Source organism: Geotrypetes seraphini, chromosome 5 (genome assembly GCF_902459505.1).
Source record: "Geotrypetes seraphini chromosome 5, aGeoSer1.1, whole genome shotgun sequence".
Classification (NCBI taxonomy): Eukaryota; Metazoa; Chordata; class Amphibia; order Gymnophiona; family Dermophiidae; genus Geotrypetes; species Geotrypetes seraphini.
Window position 1 is genome coordinate 17,099,774 of NC_047088.1, and position 26,441 is coordinate 17,126,214.

A 26,441-nucleotide genomic window follows, 5' to 3' on the forward strand; every position below is an offset into this window, starting at 1 on the left:
TCCAATGCCACGGAACCTCAGCGAGCTTCCCTATCTTCTGTATTGGATTATCTTCTACACCTGTCCCAGTCTGGCCTCAAGTCTACCTCTATACGAGTCCACCTGAGTGCTATTGCGGCTTTCCATCAGCCTCTACAAGGGAAACCTTTGTCTGCTCATCCTGTGGTTTCCAAATTTATGAAAGGACTTTTTCATGTCAACCCTCCTCTCAAACCTCCTCCTGTGGTTTGGGATCTCAATGTTGTCCTGTCTCATCTTATGAAGCCTCCGTTTGAACCTCTCAACACGGCTCCACTCAAGTATCTCACCTGGAAGGTGGTTTTTCTAGTGGCCCTCACGTCAGCTCGTCGGGTCAGTGAGCTTCAGGCCCTAGTGGCGGATCCACCGTTCACCGTATTCCATCATGACAAGGTGGTTCTCCGTACTCATCCAAAATTCTTACCTAAAGTGGTCTCTGAATTTCACATCAACCAATCCATCGTGCTTCCGGTGTTCTTTCCAAAGCCTCATTCTCATCCTGGGGAATCTGCTTTGCACACTCTGGACTGTAAACGTGCTCTAGCTTTCTACTTGGATCGCACAAAGCCACACAGAACTGCTCCTCAACTTTTCGTCTCCTTTGATCCAAACAAGTTGGGACGACCGGTATCGAAGCGCACCATCTCCAATTGGATGGCGGCTTGTATCTCTTCCTGCTATGCCCAGGCTGGATTATCCCTTCCCTGTAAGGTCACAGCCCATAAGGTCAGAGCAATGGCAGCCTCTGTAGCCTTCCTCAGATCGACACCGATTGAGGAGATTTGTAAGGCTGCCACTTGGTCCTCGGTTCATACATTCACCTCTCATTATTGTCTGGATACTTTCTCCAGACGGGATGGACAGTTTGGCCAAACAGTGTTACAAAATTTGTTCTCTTAAGTTGCCAACTCTCCCACCATCCCATTGGGGTTAGCTTGGAGGTCACCCACTAGTGAGAATACCTGCCTGCTTGTCCTGGGATAAAGCAATGTTACTTACCGTAACAGTTGTTATCCAGGGACAGCAGGCAGCTATTCTCACGTCCCACCCACCTCCCCTGGGTTGGCTTCTCAGGCTAGCTACCTGAACTGAGGAGACGCGCCCGGTACATCGGGCGGGAAGGCACTGGCGCATGCGCGGTGCGGGCATCTCGAAACTTCTGAGTTTCTTCAAGCAAGACATGCTTGCAAGATGTCCGTATCGGGGCTCTGTCGGATGACATCACCCACTAGTGAGAATAGCTGCCTGCTGTCCCTGGATAACAACTGTTACGGTAAGTAACATTGCTGAATCCGTACATATCAAATTTAGAACTGTAGACTATCCCAATCAAAATTTATAGGATTTTAAAGTTATGGGACAAATAGGTCCCTTGGTCCTGAAAGGGTTAAAAGGGGATAGATTCCGTACAAATGTAAGGAAGTTCTTCTTCACCCAGAGAGTGGTAGAAAACTGGAAATCTCTTCCAGAATCTGTCATAGGGAAAACACCCTCCAGGGATTCAAGACAAAATTAGACAAGTTCCTGCTGAACCAGAACGTACGCAGGTAAGGCTAGACTCAAATAGGGCACTGGTCTTTGACCTAAGAGCCGCCGCATGAACGAACTGCTGGGCATGATGGACCACAGGTCTGACCCAGCAACGGCAATTTTTATGTTCTTATGACTCGTGCGCACTTTACATTACATAGGTATTTAAACGTCTCTTATCATATCTCCCCTCTCCTGACTTTCATCCAAAGTATACAGCGTGCTCTCACAAGAGGCTTCCTTCAGAGTGACATAGTAACTGTCAGCAGAGTCCATCCACTCTATCCAACAAGTTAGCCAGACTTCAATCTGGCATTCTGCACAGGTTCCCCTTCATCATCATTAAACGCTGGTGTACTCTACTTAATTTTTCTCTCTCCCTGCCGATTTTGGGGCAGAGACCATAGAAGTCTGCCTCATACTGGTTCTACCGCGAATAATCGAAACCGCAATTGCCGAAACGGCGAACACAGAAAGAGAAGTGTACATTATATCGGCGCCATCTATTGGATCACAAGAATACCCGTGAGGTAGGCTTTTTAGAGGAAGCCGAAACACGGACCGTGTTGGGTCCAAAGATATAAGCAAACGAACTCTATATAAGGCTTGGTGTTTTTTTATATGTGATATGTTTTTATGATCATTTTCAATAAATTATAATTGTTCTAAAGCAGGGGTCTCAAAGTCCCTCCTCGAGGGCCGCAATCCAGTCGGGTTTTCAGGATTTCCCCAATGAATATGCATGAGATCTATGTGCATGCACTGCTTTCAATGCATATTCATTGGGGAAGTCCTGAAAACCCGACTGGATTGCGGCCCTCGAGGAGGGACTTTGAGACCCCTGTTCTAGAGGTTGATGTGCACAATCCCTTCTACTCTTGTTTTTTGTTCTGCTCTGCTCTGCGTGGGGTTGAGTTTTTTTCTTTTGTACAGTGCATGAGCCAGAATACTTGACATTAATTTCCTTGGCAGCTCAGTTTGCAGTGTGGGGCCTCTTTTGTCAGCACCCCAGGGCGAACCTGTCCTCTATCCTCCCTTGGTCCTTTTATACAGGGAAGATGGTGTTCTTCTACAGGGAGGGCTGCTGGTGTCTCTGCAGATTTAGATTGCTATAATCGGTCATGAAATGCAACTGGAAGCTGTTCTAAACTGGTGTTAAGATGGAAAAGTTTACAGAGAAGTCCATGTTTGTGACTGGTGCAGAGGGTGGTGGGAGGGAGAGAAGTAAAGGAATGCCTCATTCCACCAATGCCTAAGCTCCGTCCTCATCTGCACAAGCCTCAAACACTTTAAAATCATAAGTGTTCGAGGCTTGTGCAGTTAAGGCAGAGCTTACAGGAATGGGACAAGGACAGCGACAAAACCCGCAGGGACAGGGCGGGGAAATTGAGTTCCTGTGGGGATGGGGAAAAATTTGTCCCCATGTCATTCTCTATTCCACACAAGTGAATCTAGTAAATGGTCAGAGGTATAGGGAAACCAAGCCATTGTGACATCACCAATGAAGTTGGCTCTTAGGCATTGGTGGAATGAGGCATTATGACATCACAATATGAAGCATTGGTGGAATGAGGCATTATGACGTCACAATCTGAGCTCTCGAATGTTGCTACTTATGATTTTAAAGTGTTTGAGGCTTATGCAGATGAGGACAGAGCTTAGGCATTGGTGGAACTCGCTGGGACGGGACAGGAAAATGAGTTCCCACAGGGACAGGGAAAAATTTGTCCCCGCGTCATTCTCTAGTGTAGAATAACTTGTAAGTTTCTTGGCTCCACATCATATTTATTTAATTTTATATCCTGTTCTCCCAGATTCGCAATCCCTGTAACGTACCTGGGGGGGGGGCCTAGGGTCACAAGGAACAGTGTGAGTTTGAACCCACAACCAACCTCGGGGTGCTGAGGCTGTAGCTTTAACTACTGCAGCACTCTAGAAATCAAAATGTATTCAAAGTGAGCCAAGTATAGTACAATCGAGCCATTGTGACATCACTGATGAGGTTGGCTCTTAGGCATTGGTGGAATGAGGCATTATGACATCACAATCTCAGCTCTGGTTACCAGAGACAACTTTTCACACTTTATTTAATTTTCTATACTGTTCTCCCAGGTGAGTTCAAAATAGTTTATATGAATTTATTCAGGTACTTAAGCATTTTTCCCTGTCTGTCCCAGTGAGTCACAATCTGTCTAATGTACCTGGGGCAATGGGGGGGGAGGATTAAGTGACTTGCCCAGGGTCACAAGGAGCAGCGTGGGTTTGAACCCACAACCCCAGGGTGCTGAGGCTGTAGCTTTAACCACTGCACCTTAGGGGGTCATAAGGCATCTCCATAGGTGTGATTCTCGTTTAAGGTAGGCGCTGGAAATGTAGACCTTTAAAATCCTGGCCTATGTTTCCAGCGCCTAACTTCCACTTTGTCGCAATTCTACATATGCGCCGTTGCATAATGCACGATTGGCAGCTGTTGTTTTTCGGTGGCCACTGATAACCGGCGCCGTTTATAGAATCCGGCCCTTTGTGTTTTAATGTTTGAAGTCTTTGGTACCTCATGAAAGGTTGTACAACTGAGCTTTAGAAAACAGTCCAAGTTCTTCAGTTCTAAACTGTAATCGTTAAATTGTCACCAGCATTTCTGATCACCAGATGCTTTGCTGTCAATTGGAAACAGCTAGAGATTCTGCAGCTTAATCACATTTTCCATTTTTATTATTTTTCAGGGTCGACTTTAATGTTCCAATGAAAAATAACCAGATCACAAACAACCAAAGGTGAGCACCACTCCTTAAAAGGTTTCATGTAGGCAAGCCATGACAGGCTAATACATTTGGAATTTTTACAGGGCATTTTCTCATGTACAGGAAAGCAGTGTGATAAACTGTGGAGCATCTTTGAGTCAATAACACAGCAATGGGAAGAGATTGTGCCTTTTCCAGTTATGGATACAATAAAAATGTCCTCCAAGGGTGCCAGGTCTGAGTTAGAAGGTCCTCCAGGGTATTGAGAGTTCATTTAAAGTCCTTTATTCGGACCCAGTCTGCACATTTAACTAAACACTGCCCTCCCTACAGGCTCTAGTGTACAAAGCACATGCTGGCTTGCTAGTCACTTTTCATAAGGGGAACTCGCTGCAGGGTTTCCCTTTGAAAATCCAGTGGCAGGATGGTGCTGTGGGGTGGGCGATTTCTTCACAAACCCTGGCCTAACTGCTCCTGATGCTGTGGAGAGGAGGGTACCGTATCGATCAAAAAAAGGATTTCCATACTGGTGCTGGCCATCTTGAAAACTCAGCTGGTCTGGAACCAGTTCATGCTCGTGATAGAGGACAGCCCCTAATCCCGAGTGTTAGAGGAATTGTTCACTGTGCCGTAGCATGCTTAGCAAAGCAGTTGGTTTATTTTAAAAAAATTTGTCAATTGCTTAAATCTAAGCGATGTACAAAAAGATGTAGACCAGGGTTTTCAAGTCCTACGTTTCCAGCCTATGTTTGACGTGAATTGCACCTACGGGGGCGTTTTACGACGCCTAACGCCACTTCCAGCATTAGCCATGCCTACAGTGGTGTTAGGTGTTGTAAAACACCTCCGTAGGTGCGATTCCGGTGCCTTTTTTTTTTTTTTAGGTGCTGGTAGGTGCCACATTAAAAAAAACAAACCAAAAAACGTTTTCAATCAGTTTTAAATGGCGTTTTCAACTTAAGTTAGGCCCCTCATTTAAGGCGCCGCTTGTAGAATCCGGGCCTCAGGGTCTTTAAAAATGGGTTTTAAGTTGGTTCTCTTTTATTGAAGAAATTGAGCACAACAGGCAAACAAGAACGCCACAGAAATCCCATCAGGCTCCACAACAAGGTGGACCCAAATTCTTATTGTTCCCCTCACCAGGTGTTACAGATAAAAATGGGTTTAAAAAAAAAAAAAATCTTGACTGTATATTTTCCGCTGGATCTGACAGAATCAAGGCAGCTCTTCCGAGCATTCAGTACTGTTTGGACCATGGTGCCAAGTCTGTGGTTCTGATGAGTCACCTGGGCCGACCCGATGGGGTGCCGATGCCTGACAAATACTCCCTAGCTCCAGTGGCAGCTGAACTGAAGACGCTTTTGAAAAGGTGAGTGGGTCGTGTGGTGGGTTATGGGCCGAGTGCTTTGTAGCTGATTTCAGGTCGTTAAACCAATTCTTCACCCCCCTCAGGGAAATCATTTTCCTGAAAGACTGTGTGGGGCCAGAGGTAGAGAAGACGTGTGCGGATCCTGCTCCCGGTGCCGTCATTCTTCTGGAAAACCTGCGTTTCCACGTGGAGGAGGAGGGGAAGGGAAAAGATGCATCTGGGAACAAGGTAAGGCTTCATGCTTATATGTTAGCAGCAGGGGGATCTCTGTTTTAACTTTTTTTTTATTTGTTTTAATTCTGCAGCATTCATTGGTTCTGTATAGGCTACTTGGGGTCATGATTGTGCTAAGCACGTGGCAACTGAATTTTCAGCTGTCTTTTCCCTTTTTTTTTTTTTTGCTAAGGATATAGTGACTCATAATATCCAGGCTAAATGGTTAACATAAGAATAGTTTTACTGGGTCAGACCAATGGTCCATCAAGCCCAGTAACCCATTCTCACGGTGGCCAATTCAGGTCACTAGTACCTGGCCAAAACCCAAGGAGTAGCAACATTCCATTCAGAATCCTAAATAATATCAAGATTCCGGAACCCCAAAGAGTAACAAAAGATTCCGGAACCCCAAAGAGTAGCAACATTCCATTCAGAATCCTAAAGAATATCAAGATTCCGGAATCCCAAAGAGTAACAAAAGATTCCGGAACCCCAAAGAGTAGCAACATTCCATTCAGAATCCTAAAGAATAGCAAGATTCCGGAATCCCAAAGAGTAACAAAAGATTCTGGAACCCCAAAGAGTAGCAACATTCCATTCAGAATCCTAAAGAATAGCAAGATTCCGGAATCCCAAAGAGTTACAAAAGATTCCGGAACCCCAAAGAGTAGCAACATTCCATGCGGAATCCCCAGAGTAGCAACATTCCATTTAGAATCCTAAAGAATATCAAGATTCCGGAATCCCAAAGAGTTACAAAAGATTCCAGAACCCCAAAGAGTAGCAACATTCCATTCAGAATCCTAAAGAATAGCAAGATTCCAGAATCCCAAAGAGTTACAAAAGATTCCGGAACCCCAAAGAGTAGCAACATTCCATGCGGAATCCCCAGAGTAGCAACATTCCATTTAGAATCCTAAAGAATATCAAGATTTCGGAATCCCAAAGAGTTACAAAAGATTCCGGAACCCCAAAGAGTAGCAACATTCCATTCAGAATCCTAAAGAATAGCAAGATTCCGGAATCCCAAAGAGTAACAAAAGATTCCGGAACCCCAAAGAGTAGCAACATTCCATTCAGAATCCTAAAGAATAGCAAGATTCCGGAATCCCAAAGAGTAACAAAAGATTCTGGAACCCCAAAGAGTAGCAACATTCCATTCAGAATCCTAAAGAATAGCAAGATTCCGGAATCCCAAAGAGTTACAAAAGATTCCGGAACCCCAAAGAGTAGCAACATTCCATGCGGAATCCCCAGAGTAGCAACATTCCATTTAGAATCCTAAAGAATATCAAGATTCCGGAATCCCAAAGAGTTACAAAAGATTCCAGAACCCCAAAGAGTAGCAACATTCCATTCAGAATCCTAAAGAATAGCAAGATTCCAGAATCCCAAAGAGTTACAAAAGATTCCGGAACCCCAAAGAGTAGCAACATTCCATGCGGAATCCCCAGAGTAGCAACATTCCATTTAGAATCCTAAAGAATATCAAGATTTCGGAATCCCAAAGAGTTACAAAAGATTCCGGAACCCCAAAGAGTAGCAACATTCCATTCAGAATCCTAAAGAATAGCAAGATTCCGGAATCCCAAAGAGTAACAAAAGATTCCGGAACCCCAAAGAGTAGCAACATTCCATTCAGAATCCTAAAGAATAGCAAGATTCCGGAATCCCAAAGAGTTACAAAAGATTCCGGAACCCCAAAGAGTAGCAACATTCCATTCAGAATCCTAAAGAATAGCAAGATTCCGGAATCCCAAAGAGTAACAAAAGATTCCGGAACCCCAAAGAGTAGCAACATTCCATTCAGAATCCTAAAGAATAGCAAGATTCCGGAATCCCAAAGAGTAACAAAAGATTCTGGAACCCCAAAGAGTAGCAACATTCCATTCAGAATCCTAAAGAATAGCAAGATTCCGGAATCCCAAAGAGTTACAAAAGATTCCGGAACCCCAAAGAGTAGCAACATTCCATGCGGAATCCCCAGAGTAGCAACATTCCATTTAGAATCCTAAAGAATATCAAGATTCCGGAATCCCAAAGAGTTACAAAAGATTCCAGAACCCCAAAGAGTAGCAACATTCCATTCAGAATCCTAAAGAATAGCAAGATTCCAGAATCCCAAAGAGTTACAAAAGATTCCGGAACCCCAAAGAGTAGCAACATTCCATGCGGAATCCCCAGAGTAGCAACATTCCATTTAGAATCCTAAAGAATATCAAGATTTCGGAATCCCAAAGAGTTACAAAAGATTCCGGAACCCCAAAGAGTAGCAACATTCCATTCAGAATCCTAAAGAATAGCAAGATTCCGGAATCCCAAAGAGTAACAAAAGATTCCGGAACCCCAAAGAGTAGCAACATTCCATTCAGAATCCTAAAGAATAGCAAGATTCCGGAATCCCAAAGAGTTACAAAAGATTCCGGAACCCCAAAGAGTAGCAACATTCCATGCGGAATCCCCAGAGTAGCAACATTCCATTTAGAATCCTAAAGAATATCAAGATTCCGGAATCCCAAAGAGTTACAAAAGATTCCGGAACCCCAAAGAGTAGCAACATTCCATTCAGAATCCTAAAGAATATCAAGATTCCGGAATCCCAAAGAGTAACAAAAGATTCCGGAACCCCAAAGAGTAGCAACATTCCATGCGGAATCCCCAGAGTAGCAACATTCCATTCAGAATCCTAATGAATAGCAAGATTCCGGAATCCCAAAGAGTAACAAAAGATTCCGGAACCCCAAAGAGTAGCAACATTCCATGCTACCGATCCAGGGCAAGCAGTGGCTTCCCCCATGTCTTTCTCAATAACAGACTATGGACTTTTCCTCCAGGAACTTGTCCAAACCTTTCTTAAAACCAGCTACGCTATCCGCTCTTACCACATCCTCTGGCAACGCGTTCCAGAGCTTAACTATTCTCTTGAGTGAAAACTTATTTCCTCCTTTTGGTTTTAAAAGTGTTTCCCTGTAACACTTGATCAAACGGGCTTTGTAAATAGAATGGACCTTAAATTAATCAAAGCGTATACAATTCAGCGGCACTTAAAGTGCTCAGTGGCCTCCTTCAGTCAAATATTTTTTTGAGGGAATTGAAATTCTTACTCTAATTTACTTCAAGAATCACTGTGTGTTTTTTAAAGCAGAGCCTCAGCTTTGACGTGATCATGTTTTAGATTTCTGCACTAGGAAGCAAAGAACTCTTCATTCAGCGTCCGTACATTTCATCGGATGAAATTCTTAGGAAAAAAAGGTTTAATTGAGCGTTGTTTGATAAGCTGAAGAGTTGTTTTGATGTTCAAAAGACATTGAACACTTTAACCCTTTCAGGACCATAAGGATCGTAGGCCAATTTTTGTGGTTTTGACGACATTTTTATGGTAAAAAGGGCTTGCAGATGCCAAAAAATTGATTTTTTTTTTGTGAAATATCATTATTATTATTTAAAAAATCACACTTCTGGCTTATGGACAGTGTGGCAAGTGAATCTTCTCGTCAATCTGGCAACGACGCTAATGAATGAATGTCGGAACCAGTTTGTTTACATAAAGGCAGTATCATATGGAATCCGTACATATCAAATTTAGAACTGTAGACTATCCCAATCAAAATTTATAGGATTTTAAAGTTATGGGACAAATATGTCCCTTGGTCCTGAAAGGGTTAAAGCACTTCTGCGCAGTTATGGACTAATGACATAGTAGCTAAAGGCAGATTTGAACCGTATACGCCTTAGCTAATTTGAAGTCCATTCATTTTATAAAGACTGATCGTTTTCTCTACGTAGCCTGAGTATCTTGATGGGTCTGATTTAGGCTAAATCGTGTTCTGTGGCGTGTTATTTTTCTCAGTTTGAAGGCTACTGTCCTCAGAAAGGAAGGGGTTTGATGTGAACTAGGTTCATTTTAATTTTAGGTCAGCATGAAGTGGGAATCTGGCCTCCCTCCCTCCCTCTTTCTATCTCTGACATTTTCTTGAAGGTCAGGGGAGTGCTTTTCTTAGCACTGCTGACCCCACCTAATCTCCAGCCTTCAGGCCACTTTTCAGACGAGCAGGGCCGAACGCTGACATGAAGTCAAGTGACCTTTACAAGAAAGACACGAGACACCCTGAACCTGGGTCACATCACTCTGGGCAGCATAGGAGCGAACAGTTAGCAGTAGGAAAGTGATAGATGGTCTTGTGGTTTTTTAGCTGCCTGCTTTGAAAGGTGAAAGTGTGGCATGAGCAGCCCTTGCTTTCGCTGTACCATCAGCATTAACATCTTTGCGTCTGGAATCTCCTGGCTGTGATCACTTTAGTTTCTAAAAGGAGCATGGCAGTGTGCCAGAGCGTATTGCATGTCCACTGGAAGGTTGGAAAGGAGATGATGCCAGATAAGATTCCCTGTAATATACACCATTCAATGTCCTATATCTTCTTTTCTTAATTTTTCTAAGTTTTTCAGGGCTTCAGACATGCCATTTGGTCTTCATGGCTGCCAAATATTTCTTTATGGCTATGGCTTCTTCACTAGCCCCTCTATATACTTATTTTTCCATGTTTTTTTATTTTTTCCAAACCTTTAATGTGGTATATGCTAATATCAATAACTTAATCTTTTAAAACTTATCTTAAATATTTCCGTTTGTCTGTTTTTCTTATCCTATCGGGAAGGGACCTGTCATATCGACATGTTTCGCCGTTGGGCTGCTTCAAGAAAAGTCCCCCCCTTTTCAAACTCATCTGCACCATCCCGATCCGTATAGCTTTTTGCTGAGATAAGATTCCCTAGCATTTCGCTGGCGAAGAAGGACCTAAAGTTTTGGAGCTCCCTGTTAGGGCTTGCAGAAACCTGGAACCATTTTATCTGTCCGTGCTGTACTCGGTGCATTCAAGAATGCCATCTGCTTACTGTAATGGACCTGCAGTGCTTGTGTGCCTCTGATCTTAGTTATACTGTAATATCGTCTCTCATTAGCCCACGCGAAAAGCTGAGTCTACCAGGGCGCTTGTAAAGATACAGACTCGGTGTAAGGTCCATAAAATCATGCCAGCTCAAAAGATTCATCGACAAAACCTTCGCCTTCCAGGCGGCCAAGCTGAACCCTTGGCTAGCCCAAATGATGCTAGAGGCCCCGACCTACCTAGACTTCAGAAAACTTCTCAAAACACACCTCTTCCGCGAACAAGACTCTTAGTCCTTACTCCCCGCATACACTCCAACCCCCCCCCCACCCCCACCTCCCTCTCCCCCCCCCCTCTTCTGGTTTCCCACTCCCTCCATTTTATCCTCTAACCCAACTACGATAAACCTGTGCCTCCTTCCGCGCTACCTGCAATTCCGAAAAAAATTTTTTTTGTAAATCCGGGTTCAGACCGGATCCTAATGTAACGAATGTAAACCGCCTAGAACTCTTTGGGTATGGCGGGATATAAGAACCTAATAATAATAATAATAATAATAATACTAATCATCAACCTGCAATGCTGGGATTAGATTTCATTTTTTTTTTTTTTTTTTTTCTTATATATTTATTTATTAATTTTCAAATAAACAATCAAGTATACACTTGTACAGAAAGGAGAAGCATTAAAGAAAGAAAAAAACAAAACCCAACAAAAAACACATTCCAAGCAAAGCAATAATTATAATCATAGCAAAAATAATCATAATCTCCTCCTCAAGTCCTCAAATTAATGGTTCATAGACAACGGCGCGAAAGACAAAGGCACACCCGGACAATTGAGCGCAGCGCGCACCGCCGCATCGCTCTAAATTACAGTTTTTAGGGGCTCCGACGGGGGGGTTTTGTTGGGGAACCCCCCCAGTTTACTTAATAGACATCGCGCCGGCGTTATGGGGGGTTTGGGGGGTTGTAACCCTCCACATTTTACTGTAAACTGAACTTTTTCCCTAAAAACAGGGGAAAAGTTAAGTTTTCAGTAAAATGTGGGGGGTTACAACCCCCCACAACACCCCCACAACGCGGCGCGATGTCTATTAAGTAAACTGGGGGGGTTCCCCAACAAAACCCCCCGTCGGAGTCCCTAAAAACTGTAATTTAGAGCGGCGCGGTGGCGCGCGCTGCGCTCAATTGTCTGGGCGCGCCTTTATCCCGGCGCGCTTTTGACCTGACACCCAAATTAATGGATCCGAGATGTAAAACAGTGAGCCTAACAAAAAATCTTAGTAGTATATCGAAAAAAGAAAACAGGGACACAGTTAGCTGAAGGAAGTGACCAAATCAAACAATGAACACGCATGTTGTATTTATCCCAGATTTCCGGTGTGCAGCTGACAGAAAGGTTGTCAGTTGTATAGGGTCAAAGAAAACATATTTTTGCTTTTGATATATAATCACACATTTACATGGGTGTCTTAAGAAGAAGGAGGCTCCAAGAGCGACAACTCCCGGCTTCAAAATCAAAAATTCACCACGACGCCTCTGGGTATCTCGAGCCAGATCCGGAAATATTTGTATTTTAAATCCCAAAAATTCTTTTGGACTTATTTTTGAAGTAAAGTCTCAGCAACCAGTTTTTATCCGGTGCTAAGGCAACAGTGAGAAGTAAAGTTGCAGGTGTCGCAATTTCCTTGTCCGACTGTTCTAATATCAATGAAACATTTAGGTCCTGTTGGACCTGTATAGGTAATTGTGGTTCTTGATGTTGTCCTTCAATTTTCCGAGTAGGCAGGTAATAGACCTGAGTTAAAGGTGGAAGCAATTCTTCTGATATATCCAAGATTTCTATCATATTAGATTTCTAATGTTTCTTTCCCCCCCCAAACCTTTTCTTTCTGCATGTTGAAGTAAACTAGCAAACCTGCATTCATTTCCTCCTTCCAAGGGCCAGCGCTGTAAAGGACAGCATGAGCGGTGGCAGCGGTGTTAATTCTTGCTGCCTTGGCTTGCAGCCGATTGTGCTCCAATCCGAATCTTTGCTGCCGCCATAGCATCCAGATCTGGTTAGACCAGCACGGACCTGTGAGCGCAGCAGAAACTTTGCCTTATCGAGTTTCTTTCTTTCTTTTTTTTTGTAAATCGTTATTAATTTTTAAATATGAATAGTGCAATACAATGAATTTAAACATAAACAAACCAAGAAACGCACTTTAAATATGCAAATAATTTTGAAAAACACTCATTTTCTCCCCCCCTTAACTAATAAAAGTAGATTTATTTAAAAATTTATTATACCACCTAATCAGGCTTCTAGGCGGTGTACATCAATCGATAAAAACAGTCAAGTTAGTAAAATAAACATAATTGGGGGAGCAATTAACCAAATGGACAGACTTGAACAAAAGGAAAAGAGGGGTAGAACTACAAAATTATAGAGGAAAGAGACACTGAAGGAAAGAACAAGAGGTGAGGGAAAAGTCCAAGAGAAGGGATGTCGAGACTTGCACGGTCTGTGTCTGTGTACGGCCGTTTGGTGGAGGATGGGCAGGGGAGGGTGTAGATGGGCTGGAGTAAGTCTTAACAGAGATTTCGGCAGTTGGAACCCAAGCACAGTATCGGGTAAAGCTTTGGATTCTTGCCCAGAAATAGCTAAGCAGAAAAAAAATAAAAAAAAAAAATAATAATTTAAATTGAATCAGGTTGGGCAGACTGGATGGACCATTCGGGTCTTTATCTGCCGTCATCTACTATGTATGTTACTATGAGATGTCCTTAGGAGGACAGTTGCTTTTGAACAGCGTCTCTAAGAGAGCAATTGCTATTCAAAGGCGTCTTATAGTGCCAGATGCTGGTTTTAATTTTCTTCTAGGATGACTTGATTTTTTTTTTTTGGGGGGGGGGGGGGGTTCGTATCCAGCTGCTTAGTTTGAAACAACTTTCTATGTCATTTTGTTGGGGATTCGGCACTACAAGAACATAAGAATTGCCCAGCAGCTCACGCGGCGGCCCTCTGGTCAAAGACCAGCGCCCTAACTGAGACCAGCCCTACCTGCGTACGTTCCGGTTCAGCAGGAACTGGTCTAACTTTGTCTTGAATCCCTGGAGGGTGTTTTCCCCTATGACAGACTCCGGAAGTGCGTTCCAGTGTTCTACCACCCTCTGGGTAATCTTTACCACAGGACACAAAAATGCAAGTGTTGCGTCTATTTTATAAAAGTACAACAAATGTGCCAGAGAAAGTTGGCAAGCATAACTGTGCTAGTGAGAGTTGTTGCATATGTGCTGAGTTTATAAACCTAAGTGCATAGGTGCCAGTCCCCTCCCTCTTTGACTGTTCTCCACCCCAGGAATGTGCTATGACTCCCTCTGTGTATGTTTATTAAAATCTTTATATACCGCATATACAGCCAAGAAAGGATCAGAGTGGTTTACAATATAATTCAATCAAAATCAGTGTCTGTTCTTCTCCAACCCACTTTCCCCAGTTCCCTTCAGCGTCTTCTCCACCCCACCTTTCTCCCTCTCTGCTTCTTAACTTCGTGGCAGGCAATTTCTCTAAAAGTGCTTCCTACCAGCAGCAGGAGCGTTGAAATCGCGTGTGGCTGCAGGAAAGGTCATCTCTGATGCCATTTCCGGTTGCATCAGGGATGACCTTTATGGCAGCCACACGCGATTTCAACGCTCCTGCTGTTGGTAGGAAGCGCTTTTAGAGAAATTGCCTGCCGCAAAGTAAAGGAGCAGGGAGGGAGATGCTCAGACGGCAGTGGCGATCAGACAGCAGCGAGCAGAAGGGATGGAGGGAGGGAGATGTTTGGGCGGCGACGGCAATCGGACGGTGGCAGCTATCAGTATGAAGGGAGGGACCGCGATCGATGAGCGCGCGCGGTCCCTCCCTTCACTGCGGAGACAAGGCCATTCACCACTGCACAGGGCGGTGAATGGCCTTCTCCCCGTACCAGCAGCGACCACTTCTTTTCTCTCCCCCGTTTCGGCGGGCTGGGTAACAGCCACCATGTCATTCTCTAGTTGTGAGTTTGATTCCCACTGCACCGCTTTGTGACTCTGGTCAAGTCACTTAACACTTGATAGTCCCAGGTACAAAATAAGTACTGCTTCGATTGTGTAAACCACACAGAAAAAGCGGTATACAAGTGCCATTCCCTTTACATGGCTGAGTTGGCCTAGGCATTCCTTGTGCTGTCTGTGGCAAAATGATGGCGTGGGGAATATCTGGAGCAGCACTTCAGTGGAGGACTTGGGTCCTGTCCTGCTTCCCACTGGAGGCTGTTGCGTGAAAACCTACAAGGCAGCATTTGCTGGTTTCTGGACCTTCTTATATTGATATTGAATATTGATAATCCCTAGCAAATCATCCCACAGAGCAACATAGCTTTCACCAGTAAAAGCGTGAGGAAACGCCTAAGTCACAATTAAAAAAAAAAGTGTGGCTTTATGCCCTTTCCAAGTCCCCCCCCCCAAACTTCTTTTAATACAAAATGGAAGAATCTTCCTGGAAGGAGTCGTATGTTAACACAGCAAAGCTCTTAACAGAGAGGCCTTACATAGAAAGGCTTCGGTCTGTGGCATAGCAGTTGGTCTTTTCTGCAGAGAGGTCTTGTTAGAGCTGCATGGTGTCCACAAGGTTGCTGTCAGCTGCCTCTGACCCCCCCGCGGTTTGAAGTGCCACTTTTGTAGATGAAATTGTCTTGTCTGTTTCAGATCAAGGCTGATGCAGCACACGTGGAGGCTTTCCGAGCGTCCCTTTCCAAACTAGGAGATGTGTATGTGAACGATGCCTTTGGAACAGCCCATCGTGCTCACAGGTACGTGTAAATGTAATCCGGGGCTGGCTTTCCAAGAGAAGGAGCCATTGGAGCAGGCAGCATGACTGTGGGCTACTGATAACTAGGTTCTCTTAAATGCTTACATTTATTTAATTGAAAAAAAAAAGATATCCTACCACATCCACAGTTCTGAGCAGGTTACATAAAGACATGCATCATGAAATAGTGACAAACAGGTAGCGTTTGCTATGTACAGTACTCCCTCAAAATTCGCGGGGGATCTGTTCCAGGAACCCCCGCAAATTTCAAAAAAAATGCAAATGCCTGTCAAGAGGCAGGAGAGGCCAGCTGGAGCACCGGCAGGTGAAGAAAATCACTCGCGGTCTGCTCCGACCGCCTCTTCCTGTAGTAAAGTCAGGCACACTTATGGCGCCATTTTTTGATATGCAAGACGGTTCATACTGAATGCATTTTTCAAAAAAATCCCCCGACGAAGCCAAAATTCTGGCGAAACGGGTCCCGTCGGGCTCTTATCTTCTTTTGAAATAAGTGTGCTTTATGCTGATTATTATTATTAAGTGCTTAATACACGTTAATATTTAGCCTATTTAGTTTGCTAATCAGCTACAAGAGGTTTTTGGAGACCTATGATAGAGAACCTGTCCTGCTGTTATCCACGTTCGGAATTTCATATTCTTTGTGGTACAGGCTTCTGAGGTCTTTTCCTCTTGTTTATCTAAACACAGTTGTGCTTGAAACCTGTATGTTCGGTTTGTTATTCACATTTTTTGAGGTTTCTGTCCATTTTTGATTATTCAATTTTAACTGCCAAATTCCTCATCAGAGAGAGCCATAATCGGAGCAGATGTCCCAGGTGGGACCTTCACATACATCACCACCTGGTCCAACACTTCAAAGCCTGCAGCTCCTCTCATTACTGGCTGAGAAATCCCAGGGCTCATTTATCTGTACCTAATTAAATACTTCTCCGTGTGTGCCTGTGATAATTGAGCAGTGTTAGACTGGGAATTGCTTCCTACCTCCTATTCAGTGTCACCTTTTGTCATCTTTCTTAATTGGGCTGGGTGGTGAACTGTCCTGGTTTAGCACTAGAGTCTGTAAAGATACCGGGATACTTTGCGAAAAAATCACTTCTCTATACTATCTGGGAAAGAACACATATCATTTAAAACCCCCCAGAACATTGAACCATATGCTTGAAAAATGGCTTAAACAGATATCAGTATGCACCACCACTTAAGTCTATGCTCAGAGACGCGGAGACCGTGCGGGAGCCCTACATGTAAAGTCTTACCATCCAATCACTGCATAAACCATTAGAAAGGCGTACTATATTGCTGTTCCTCCTATCCATCTCAATAAGTGCATATGTCTAAAATTTATCCTCTCGGAACTCCTCATGCTCTGTCCTGTCCTCATGCTCATGTTCCGTGAGAACTCCATTGTACTCAAAACCTAGACCTTCAGTTCTGAGAGGATAGAAAGTCTCTTTGCGTATTTTGGACTTAGTATCCACCAGCCAAGTACCCCCTGAGGAAGGCGTACACCATAGGTCGAAACTAGGATCCTTGTTGGGACTACCTAATTTTGAATAAAGACTTGAACATTTGGTTGAAAAGACGCCTACCTTGCCTTCATGTTGTCTACCTAAGCATACAAGGACCAGGACTGGCTCATCGGCGGGATTATATGTTCTGTGTGCTAGACTTAGGTTTGATTGCTGTGGGGGGGTGGATGGAGTAAATTTCCATAACTGCAGAGACATGGAAAGAGCCCTGGTTTTGTGGCCTCTGGTTGAGAATAGTCACTGCAGTGGCTGGTTTGAGTTGGGGAAGATTAAAATGTGGAGAGAGTGGCGCAGTGGTTAAAGCTACAGCCTCAGCACCCCGAGGTTGTGGGTTCAAACCCACGCTGCTCCTTGTGACCCTGGGCAAGTCACTTAATCCCCCCTTTGCCCCAGGTACATTAGATAGAGTGTGAGCCCACCAGGACAGACAGGGAAAAATGCTTGCATACCTGAATAAATTCATGTAAACCATTTTGAGCTCCCCTGGGAGAACGGTATAGAAACTTGAATACATAAAAATGAGGGGAGGAAACCCAAATATTGCAAATGAAGGCCTACGGAGCAGAGGAAGCTGCCAGGTCATAATAAAAGCAACTGTTTAAGTTATAACTTCTAAGTGTGGGGGCAACATTTACAGTGCAAACATCCAGGTTTATTCAACCAGTTTATATTTAGGGCTTCTGATTTTAGGATGTAACTGATAAAACACTAATTTAAAGTTCCCCCAGTGCATTTCTCAACTTTCCCTCCTGCTGTGTCTGTTCGCTGGGAACCTAGTGGAAGGGTGACCCAGTTTTGAATAAACTTTTTTATTTTGTCCAAATTTCTGAACTTTTTTGTTCTTGTGTGCCCTTCAGTTCTATGGTGGGTGTCCACCTTCCCCAGAGAGCTGCTGGCTTCCTGATGAAGAAGGAACTGGATTACTTTGCTAAGGCTCTGGAGAACCCAGAGCGACCCTTCCTGGCCATTCTTGGAGGGTAAGCATCCTTTACACTTTGTCTTATTTCAAAGTATTGTATTCTTTAGCGCTCTCCAGACCGGTAGAGGTTAAATCTTACAAGTGGGTATATATCTCATCATGACCAGCAGGTGGAGACTGACACAAAACTGTGGAATAGTATATAAGAGAGACCTTCCCCTATTCTTATCAGTCTTCTTTCAGTCTCCAGCAGGTGTTGAGTGAGCTGTACCCATCTCCCTTGGTAGGGCTGTTGGAATTTGTTTAGAGGTTTCTAGTCCCCGGTTTTGGCCGGATTGAGCTTGAGTGGGCCCTGTTTGGGGGTCTTTCCAACCTCGGGGGTGTCAGACCCAGCGGGTCTCGTGCTGGGTCCCTCCCCCCATTTCCTCCACCTCCCCACATTTTTTTAGAGGGGCCTCAGCAATAAGCCTTGCCCCCTAAATCAAGCAAGGCATATTGCTTTGAGAGCCTGTGGAGTCTGTTCTATACAAAAAAAAAATATCCTGAGGTAGTGCCGGTCTGAAGGGTTGCTTTCCCTTTAACTATGCTGTAAATTACTGCATTTTTTGACTAACTGGCACTTTTCTTCTAGCTAGATCGCATATGGAGCAATTGAGCACTTCTCGGGAAGAGGTGAATAATTTGGTCCAGGTGCGAGGCACTCGCAGCTGGCCTGAAAACAGCTGTTTGGGCCAGTACGATCGTGTAGCTCCGTCGGCAGCGGCTGCAGGCGTCCAGAGCTCCCCGGCCTTAGTGCTTCGCGAGTCGGCAGGGAGCAGTGGGGAAGCCCGGTCTTCCCCCACCGCCCCTGGAAGGATTCCCTCTCAGCTGATTTTTGTTAACAGCTGATGCCGGCTTGCCTGCTTTAGCGGCTGGGTCAGTTCAGGCTTCCTAGCCGCTACAGGCCCTGGAGAGGTTATTTTTGGCAGGAACTTTGCCATTTTAACAGACAGGCCCCTCTATTTTGTCTGCAAACTCAGGTGACCTTCCCCCTGTATTGGAAAAACAGGGGCAGGTTTCAGCTGGGTCCCCTGCTGTGGCAGGGAGTCCCATGGGACACCAAAGAGGTTTTCCCCTGATTTAATTTTTTCTTTGTGCAGAGCCTATTTTCAGGTGGCTGGGGAGTCCCATGTGCGCCCAGGGGGTTTCAGGGGGGAACGAGAGCCAGAAGGCCTTGAGCATGCGCAGATGCTCAAGGCCCAGCCTGGGTAAGAGGTGGGATCTTCGTTGACTGGTACCGGTATGTCCTGTGGGTTGGTGCTGCGTGCCGGTGCCAGATGGGGTAAAGGGCTTGTTTGGGCGGGCAGGGGATGCCGCTTCCAGCACGGGGGTGCAATGCCGGTTCTCGGGGGCGTTTGCGGGCAGGGAAGAGTGATGCCGGTTCTCGGGGGGGAGGGGGAGCAGCATCGGTGGCCTCCTGGGGGGGGGTGGAACCAATCAAGCGAGTTTCCCTTACTTCCTATTGGGAAACTCGCTTTGATATACGAGCAATTTGGTTTACGAGTATGCTTCTGGAACGAATTATGCTCGTAAACCAAGGTTCCACTGTACTTCAGAAAAAGCCTGTTCCAGAATTTCTCAAGGCTCATTCCACTTGGGGTCAGTCAGCTTCTTGAGCTGAGTCTTCGCTCGTGCCTCCAGTGAACATTTGTAAAGCTGCGGTTTGGTCTTCCTTGCATTCATTGGAGTGATGGTAGACACATCATTGAAGGCGTCGGCGCAGTGCGCCACAGCCTCAAGGAAGGCGAACAAAATGTTGGGAATCATTAAGAAGGGTATCACGACCAGGACGAAGGAAGTCATCCTGCCACTGTATCATGCAATGGTGCGCCCGCACCTGGAGTACTGTGTACAGTACTGGTCGCCGTACCTCAAGAAGGACATGGCGGTACTTGAGAGAGTCCAGAGAAGAGCGACTAAACTAATAAAGGGTATGGAGGACCTCTCATATACTGATAGACTGAAAAAGCTGGGGCTTTTCTCCCTAGAAAAGCGGAGACTTAGAGGAGACATGATAGAAACCTTCAAGATCATGAAGGGCATAGAAAGGGACAGATTTTTCAAATTATGGGGAACCACAAGCACAAGGGGGCACTCAGAGAAATTGAAAGGGGGAAGGTTTAGAACAAACGCCAGGAAGTTCTTTTTCACCCAGAGGGTGGTGGATACATGGAACGCGCTACCGGAGGACGTGATAAGCAGGAGCACGCTACAGGGCTTCAAAGAAGGTTTGGATAGGTACCTGGAGGACAAAGGGATTGATATAAAATTGCTTGCTTGTTTTTATGTGCTTGCGCTGAAGGGAAGTGGAGAGAGTGGGCTGAGGACGCTGAAGAGAAATGGGGAAGAGAGAGTGGGGAGAAGACGCTGATTTATAAATTGACAATTGTACAGAATATTGTTTCTTTCTATACTTTAATATAATAAGTTCAGTATAAAACTATTTGAAGCTTGTGTGGATGGGATCAGATGGTTTATGGGGACCAAGCTCACGGGGACGGGGCAGGGACGGAGACAAATTTTTCCCCGTGTCATTCTCTAAGCTCTCACAAATCGATTTCGACTACATGCGGGTGAGTGGGGTGTCAGTCGGGTTGACGTAGTCATCTTAGCGCAAGCGGGCATGGGGTACAAAAATCTTAATTGTTGTACAGCCGATTTTGGCTCTTTTGACTAATGAGTTTGCCTATCACTGCAATAGAACAAGCATCATTCCACTGCCGAAAAAAAAAAATTAATAGAAGCTCAATGTCTTCTAACCCATTCTGTTTCTGTTTAACATGTAAAAAGTCTTTGCCTTTATCTTTTAAATTTTTATAATTCTTTTTATTATTTTCAACAACTTTTATACACGTCTCCCTCCGTATCCGCTGATTCGGTTATTCGCAATTTTTTTTTTTTAAACGAAATGCTGCATCCTGGAGCTTACCTGGTGGTCTAGCGGGCTTTCGGGGCAGGAGCGATCTTCCTACGCTCCTGCCCCATGCGGGTCACTCTTACAAAATGGCTGCGGGGAGTTCCCGTCGTAGTCTCGAGGAAGCACGGTAGTTACAAGCACAAGTAAGTCGTCATTGGCTCATCATTATGTCTCATGGGTTGCATTAGGTAGTTTATTTTGCTCCCAAATTAGTATACCGTATTTGCCGGCGTATAAGACGACTGGGCGTATAAGACGACCCCCCAACTTTTAGTTAAAATATAGAGTTTTGTTATATACTCGCCGTATAAGACTACCCCTTCTTCCGCACACCTTCTCTACCGCCCCGGGTGCAGCACAGCCGGCCAGGTCCCCTTACTTTTGTGGCACTTCCCCGACCGACCGACAACAGCATTAGAGAGCTGCACGGGGATGCCCCTAGGGTCGCGGGGATCCTGTGGGGACGCCCCCTAGGGTCGCGGGGATCCCATGGGGACGCCTCCGAGGGTCACGGGGCTCCTGCGGGGCTGGATGCTCAGTCTTCTGGATGTACGCGGCTCTTCTTCTCCCTACCTTCTCTGCTTGCAGCACAGAGCCGAACGGAAGTCTTCCCGACGTCAGCGCTGACGTCGGAGGGGAGGGAGGGCTTAAACAAAGCTTAAACAAAGCCCTCCCTCCCTCCGACGTCAGCGCTGACGTCGGGAAGACTTCCGTTCGGCTCTGTGCTGCAAGCAGAGAAGGTAGGGAGAAGAAGAGTAGCCTCGCGGTACCAAGAGAGAGGGGCGGCCGCCCCGCCCCGGTTGCAGCACAGCCGGCCAGGTTCCCTTACTTTTGTGGCACTTCCCCGACCGACCGACAACAGCCCGGGTCCGACAAACCTCCCTGCCCTTAACCGCGAATCTAAATTACCTTCTTACAGCAGCTGTAAGAAGGTAATTTAGATTCGCGGTTAAGGGCAGGGAGGTTTGTCGGACCCGGGCTGTTGTCGGTCGGTCGGGGAAGTGCCACAAAAGTAAGGGAACCTGGCCGGCTGTGCATGCAACAAGGGCATGTAAACAGTACCCGGCGTATAAGACGACCCCCGACTTTGGGGAGGATTTTAAGGTACTAAAAAGTCGTCTTATACGCCGGCAAATACGGTATTTTATTGGGTACTTTAGAGAAGGACCCGTGAGGAAGGCATTGGTACCGAAACACAGACTGTGTTGGGTGTATCCCCAATAACACCAAACTTCATTTGGACTGGATTTATTGTTTGTTGAATGAACTGCTTTCCATCCAGATTTTTGGTTCCACTTTGGTTGGGTGTTTTGTAATAGTTTGCATTACACAGCTTGACTCTTAGTGATTGAAAAAGCTTTTATGTCAGATTCACCCTTTCTAAACCAGTTTGAAGTGTGTCCTAGTGTCCATCACAGTGAGTTCTGCACGTGGAGGCTGTGGGTGGGGGTATCTTTTTCATAATGAGCTCTATACTCTGAGGAAACCCTTTGAACAACTTCTGCTTTGTTTTGGTGTGTGTTTTGTTTTCCAGAGCAAAAGTAAAAGACAAGATCCAGTTGATCGACAACATGTTAGATCAAGTCAATGAGATGATCATCGGGGGTGGAATGGCCTTCACATTCCTCAAAGTACTCAACAACATGGAGGTAAGAAGAAAGCAAACTGTGGGGCCAGTCTGGAGGTGGGTAATAGTCTTATACTCTGATATGAAGAGGGACCTGGGTTCAGTTCTGAGGACACTGTGGAGAAGGGTTTGCAGTTGTACATAGGGGCCGAGGCAAATCGTAGCTCATTTCATGATAAGGTTTTGTGGTGGTTGTTTTTTTTTTTTGTTATATTGAAAAGAGAGAATTTGGACTTTATTTGCAACTTAACAACAATGTGCAATGATTTAAATAAGAGACATAGAAAGGACATTGTTCTCTGAGCACAATTTTGTTCAAGGTATATATCATTCAGTATTTTTCAGGTTATTACTAGTAACTATTTTGCCGAAGGGATTGTACTATATATTTTTGCTTCAACTTTTCTTGAGTTTTTCAAGCAAGAGTTCTTCCATGTTTTTTTGTGGTACATAGCTTAAGGATGACATTTAGGGAATTTTTTTTTTTTTTTAAAGGCATTTTTTTGTGAGTTTATGACAGTATATACATGTAAAAGGCTGTTTTTAAAAATCCCCCCCTCCCCCTGGCAAAAGAATGCATGACATCGAGAGGAAGTAAATATTTTATGTGTCGCAGGTGTGATTGTGTTCAGGGATGGGTTTTGGGCAGAGCGTGGATGGAGTTGTGACCACTGAACACATCTTATAAAATATGTCCAAAATGTTCATGCCTGTTCGTAATTTCCACAGGGAACCAAGGAAAAATACTGCCAAGATGATATACTCGATGCCAAGTCTTTTATTTCAATCAATGAACGTGGTTTTAATGTGGTCCACCTTAGGGATAAAGAAACAGGGACCCAACACGGTCTGTGTTTCAATTAACACATCTTCCTCAGGAGTCCTATTCAAATAGTTCCTTGATGGGCCACAAAAACATATAGGTGAGCCAAAACTCATGTTAGAGCATGAGTGTCTTAGAGAGCTGCGTATCAGTATGTGCCTGATAGACAAAATGTCGGGTCCGTGTTCCTTTATCCCTAAGGTGGACCACATTAAAACCATTTTCATTGATTGAAATAAAAGACTTGGCATCGAGTACATCGTCTCGGCAGTATTTTTCCTTGGTTCTCTGTTGCTCGACGTCTACTGCAGTCTTGTTGGATACCCTTCTTTTTGCTTCGTGATTTCCACAGCACTTTTTAAATACACATATGTGACTTTATGTCTACATAAAATGTCCACTTCTTTAGTATCTCTCCAGACTGATACAGTTCACTGATGGGGTAATAGCTTACCATGACCAGCAGGTGGAGACTGAGACAAAACTTTTGGCTGTAATACTAATAGCTGTGCTTCCCTCTATAAAACCAGTCTGTTCTCAGTCTCCAGCAGGTGGTTGGTAAGCTGTGCCAGTCTTCCCTTGGTTAGTGCAGGGCTGTTGGAACTTGTGTAGTGCTCCTTGTCCCTGTCTGGTGCCAGACTGAGCTTGGGGGGGATTCATTGGGGGTCCGTCTGATCTCGGGGGTGTCACACTCAACGGGTCACGAGTTGAGTCCCTCCCCCCCCTTTCCTCCACCTCCCCAAAATTTTGTAGAGGTGTAAGCCTTGCCACTGATACTGGTAAGGCATATATATGGCTTAGAGAGCCAGTAGAGTCTGTTTGGGAAAAAAAATCCCAAGGCAGTGTTGGTCTGAAGAGAGCCCTCTATTCTCTGTACTTGTATTTTTATTATTAACTGGCACCTTTTTCTTTAGCTAGGTCGCATATTGCACAATGAGCACTTTTAAAGGGAAAAAGTACTCGTGCTCCAGACGAGAGGTTGATGTGGCTGGTTTGTGCTCGTGGTGTGCCGGCCGCCACAAAGGGGAATCCTCTTTGGCTTTGGGTACCAGCTTCCAGGGATCCCCTTCGCAAGTGCCTCGCACACCGGTAGTTGACAGTGGGGAAGCCCGGGCTTCCCTCACCGCCCACACAGGGATTCCCCCCAGCTGCCGATGGTCAGGGAAATAAGGTTTCCCTTACAGCCGATGCTGCTGGGGACTCCCTTACCACTGCTGCTTGTTTGCCTGCTTTAGCGGCTGGGATGGTTCAGGCTTCTCAGGTGCTACAGGCCTCGGGGGCATGTTTTTCAGCGGGCTTTGCTCCAATTTCGGCAATAAGTGCCTCCATTTTGTCTGTAGCCTCAGGTGACCTTCCCCCTGTATTGGAGAGGTTTCTGCTGGATCCTCTGCTTTGGCAGTGAGTCCCATTGGGCCGCCAGGGGTTTTTCCCCTGATTTTGTTTTTGCCTTGTGTAAGGCTTATCTTCAGGCGGCTGGGGGTCCTGCTTCCGCCCCTGGGGTCTGCGTGATGCTTGGGATTAAGGGTAGGAGGTTCACTGCTCTTTTCCCCTTCCTCTAGATAAATCATTTTCCCATTGCTATCCCCTCCCACAGATTGGCTCTTCCCTGTATGATGAAGAAGGGGCAAAGATCGTGAAGGATCTGATGGCCAAGGCAGAGAAGAACGGGGTGGTCATTACACTGCCAGTGGACTTTACCATCGCTGACAAATTTGATGAGCATGCCGCGACTAAAGAAGCAAGTGTGAAATCTGGCATCCCTGCTGGCTGGCTGGTGAGTCCTCTGTCCAAGTGCAAAGCCAGTAAAGCAAACACTGAGATTCAGAGCTAGTCATTCACTCACCAGGAAGCCCTAGGTACTTATAAGAGTTATTTATTTAATCTTAATTTTGAAGTTATTTATCCATATTATTCACTTTTTGGTCTCCCAAGACAAGCAATTTCAGGCCTCCTTTCTGGTTAAAAGTTGGGAGACCTGCCTCTTCAGAGCTGAACTTTGCCAAGAGGAGTTCCTGTGCTTTAGCTCACATCACACTGAGCTGAATACTAACTTCTAGTCCTCCTGTACCAGCAGGTATTGTGTAATATATCCCTACTTTAAGTTTATTCAGATTTTAATATACCATTTTGGAGGGAGAACTTATTCTAGTGCAATAGGTATATCTTTCTGGATGGACGGGTAATATCTCCATGCTTGTGAGCTGTGCTGAAGAAATCCACTCCAGGTTTTGAATCCCTCTTCCTTCACTAGAGGGCTTTGCTGCCTCCTTCAGTTTTTCCTTCTAAATGCGAGCTGGAAGGACTCTTTTTTTTTTTTTTTTTTCCTGATCTGTTCTGTTTTCTTTCTTTAATTCTTTCAGTCTTTTTGCAAATTCTCGATGACTTTCGGTGCTCAGAGCTTCCCTCTTCAAGGGTTCAGCTCTACTTACGTGGAGGAAAAGCAGACTGAGGTCTGCAGCTAACAAGCCAATCCCTCTGTGGCACCATTTGGCCAGCCTGCTGAAACTTTTTTGGAACTCGGGGTCCGTTCCCTTTGTAGATTTGCTTGCTTACTGCATTGCAGGGGATTGAGCGCAGGCTGTCAGGCCCTCTTAGGGAGCTTGGCGGGTTTTTCAGGGTGTCGGTTGCATTTTGCATCCCCCTTTCATGCTCAGGCTTAGTCAGGCACCGGTCCGACTGGCAGCCTGAAGATTCATCGTTAGAGGAGTGATCTGTTTGAGGCAGTGATTTTTTTCCTCCCAGATCCAGCTACCTTTTGCAGCTGAGGCAGGCTGCAGCACATTTTCTGGACAGTGAGTAAGGCTGTTACAGAAGTCTTTAAAACTTTTTTTTTTTTTTCTGGTTTCTGCCCCTTTCCCTAGGTTTCCCCATCTCCCAAATCCTAAAATCACTGTTTTAGCTAAAGTGTTTTGGAACTGTTTTTTGGTTCCAAAACGCTGCCATGATTATTTTAAAAAAATTCTTCAGAAGCTTCAAATCAACTTG

The 26,441-nt window shown here is 45.1% G+C and overlaps 1 protein-coding gene across 1 annotated transcript in view; it reads left to right on the forward strand.

Moving 5' to 3' along the window:
• Positions 1-26,441, forward strand: part of PGK1 (phosphoglycerate kinase 1) — a 56,122-nt gene that overhangs the window by 10,144 nt on the left and 19,537 nt on the right. The window contains exons 2-8 of the mRNA XM_033946476.1: positions 4,272-4,322; positions 5,503-5,658; positions 5,742-5,886; positions 15,479-15,582; positions 17,989-18,108; positions 22,541-22,655; positions 25,051-25,230. Of these exons, the coding sequence (XP_033802367.1) occupies positions 4,272-4,322; positions 5,503-5,658; positions 5,742-5,886; positions 15,479-15,582; positions 17,989-18,108; positions 22,541-22,655; positions 25,051-25,230 (871 nt within the window). The remainder of the gene's footprint in view (positions 1-4,271; positions 4,323-5,502; positions 5,659-5,741; positions 5,887-15,478; positions 15,583-17,988; positions 18,109-22,540; positions 22,656-25,050; positions 25,231-26,441) is intronic.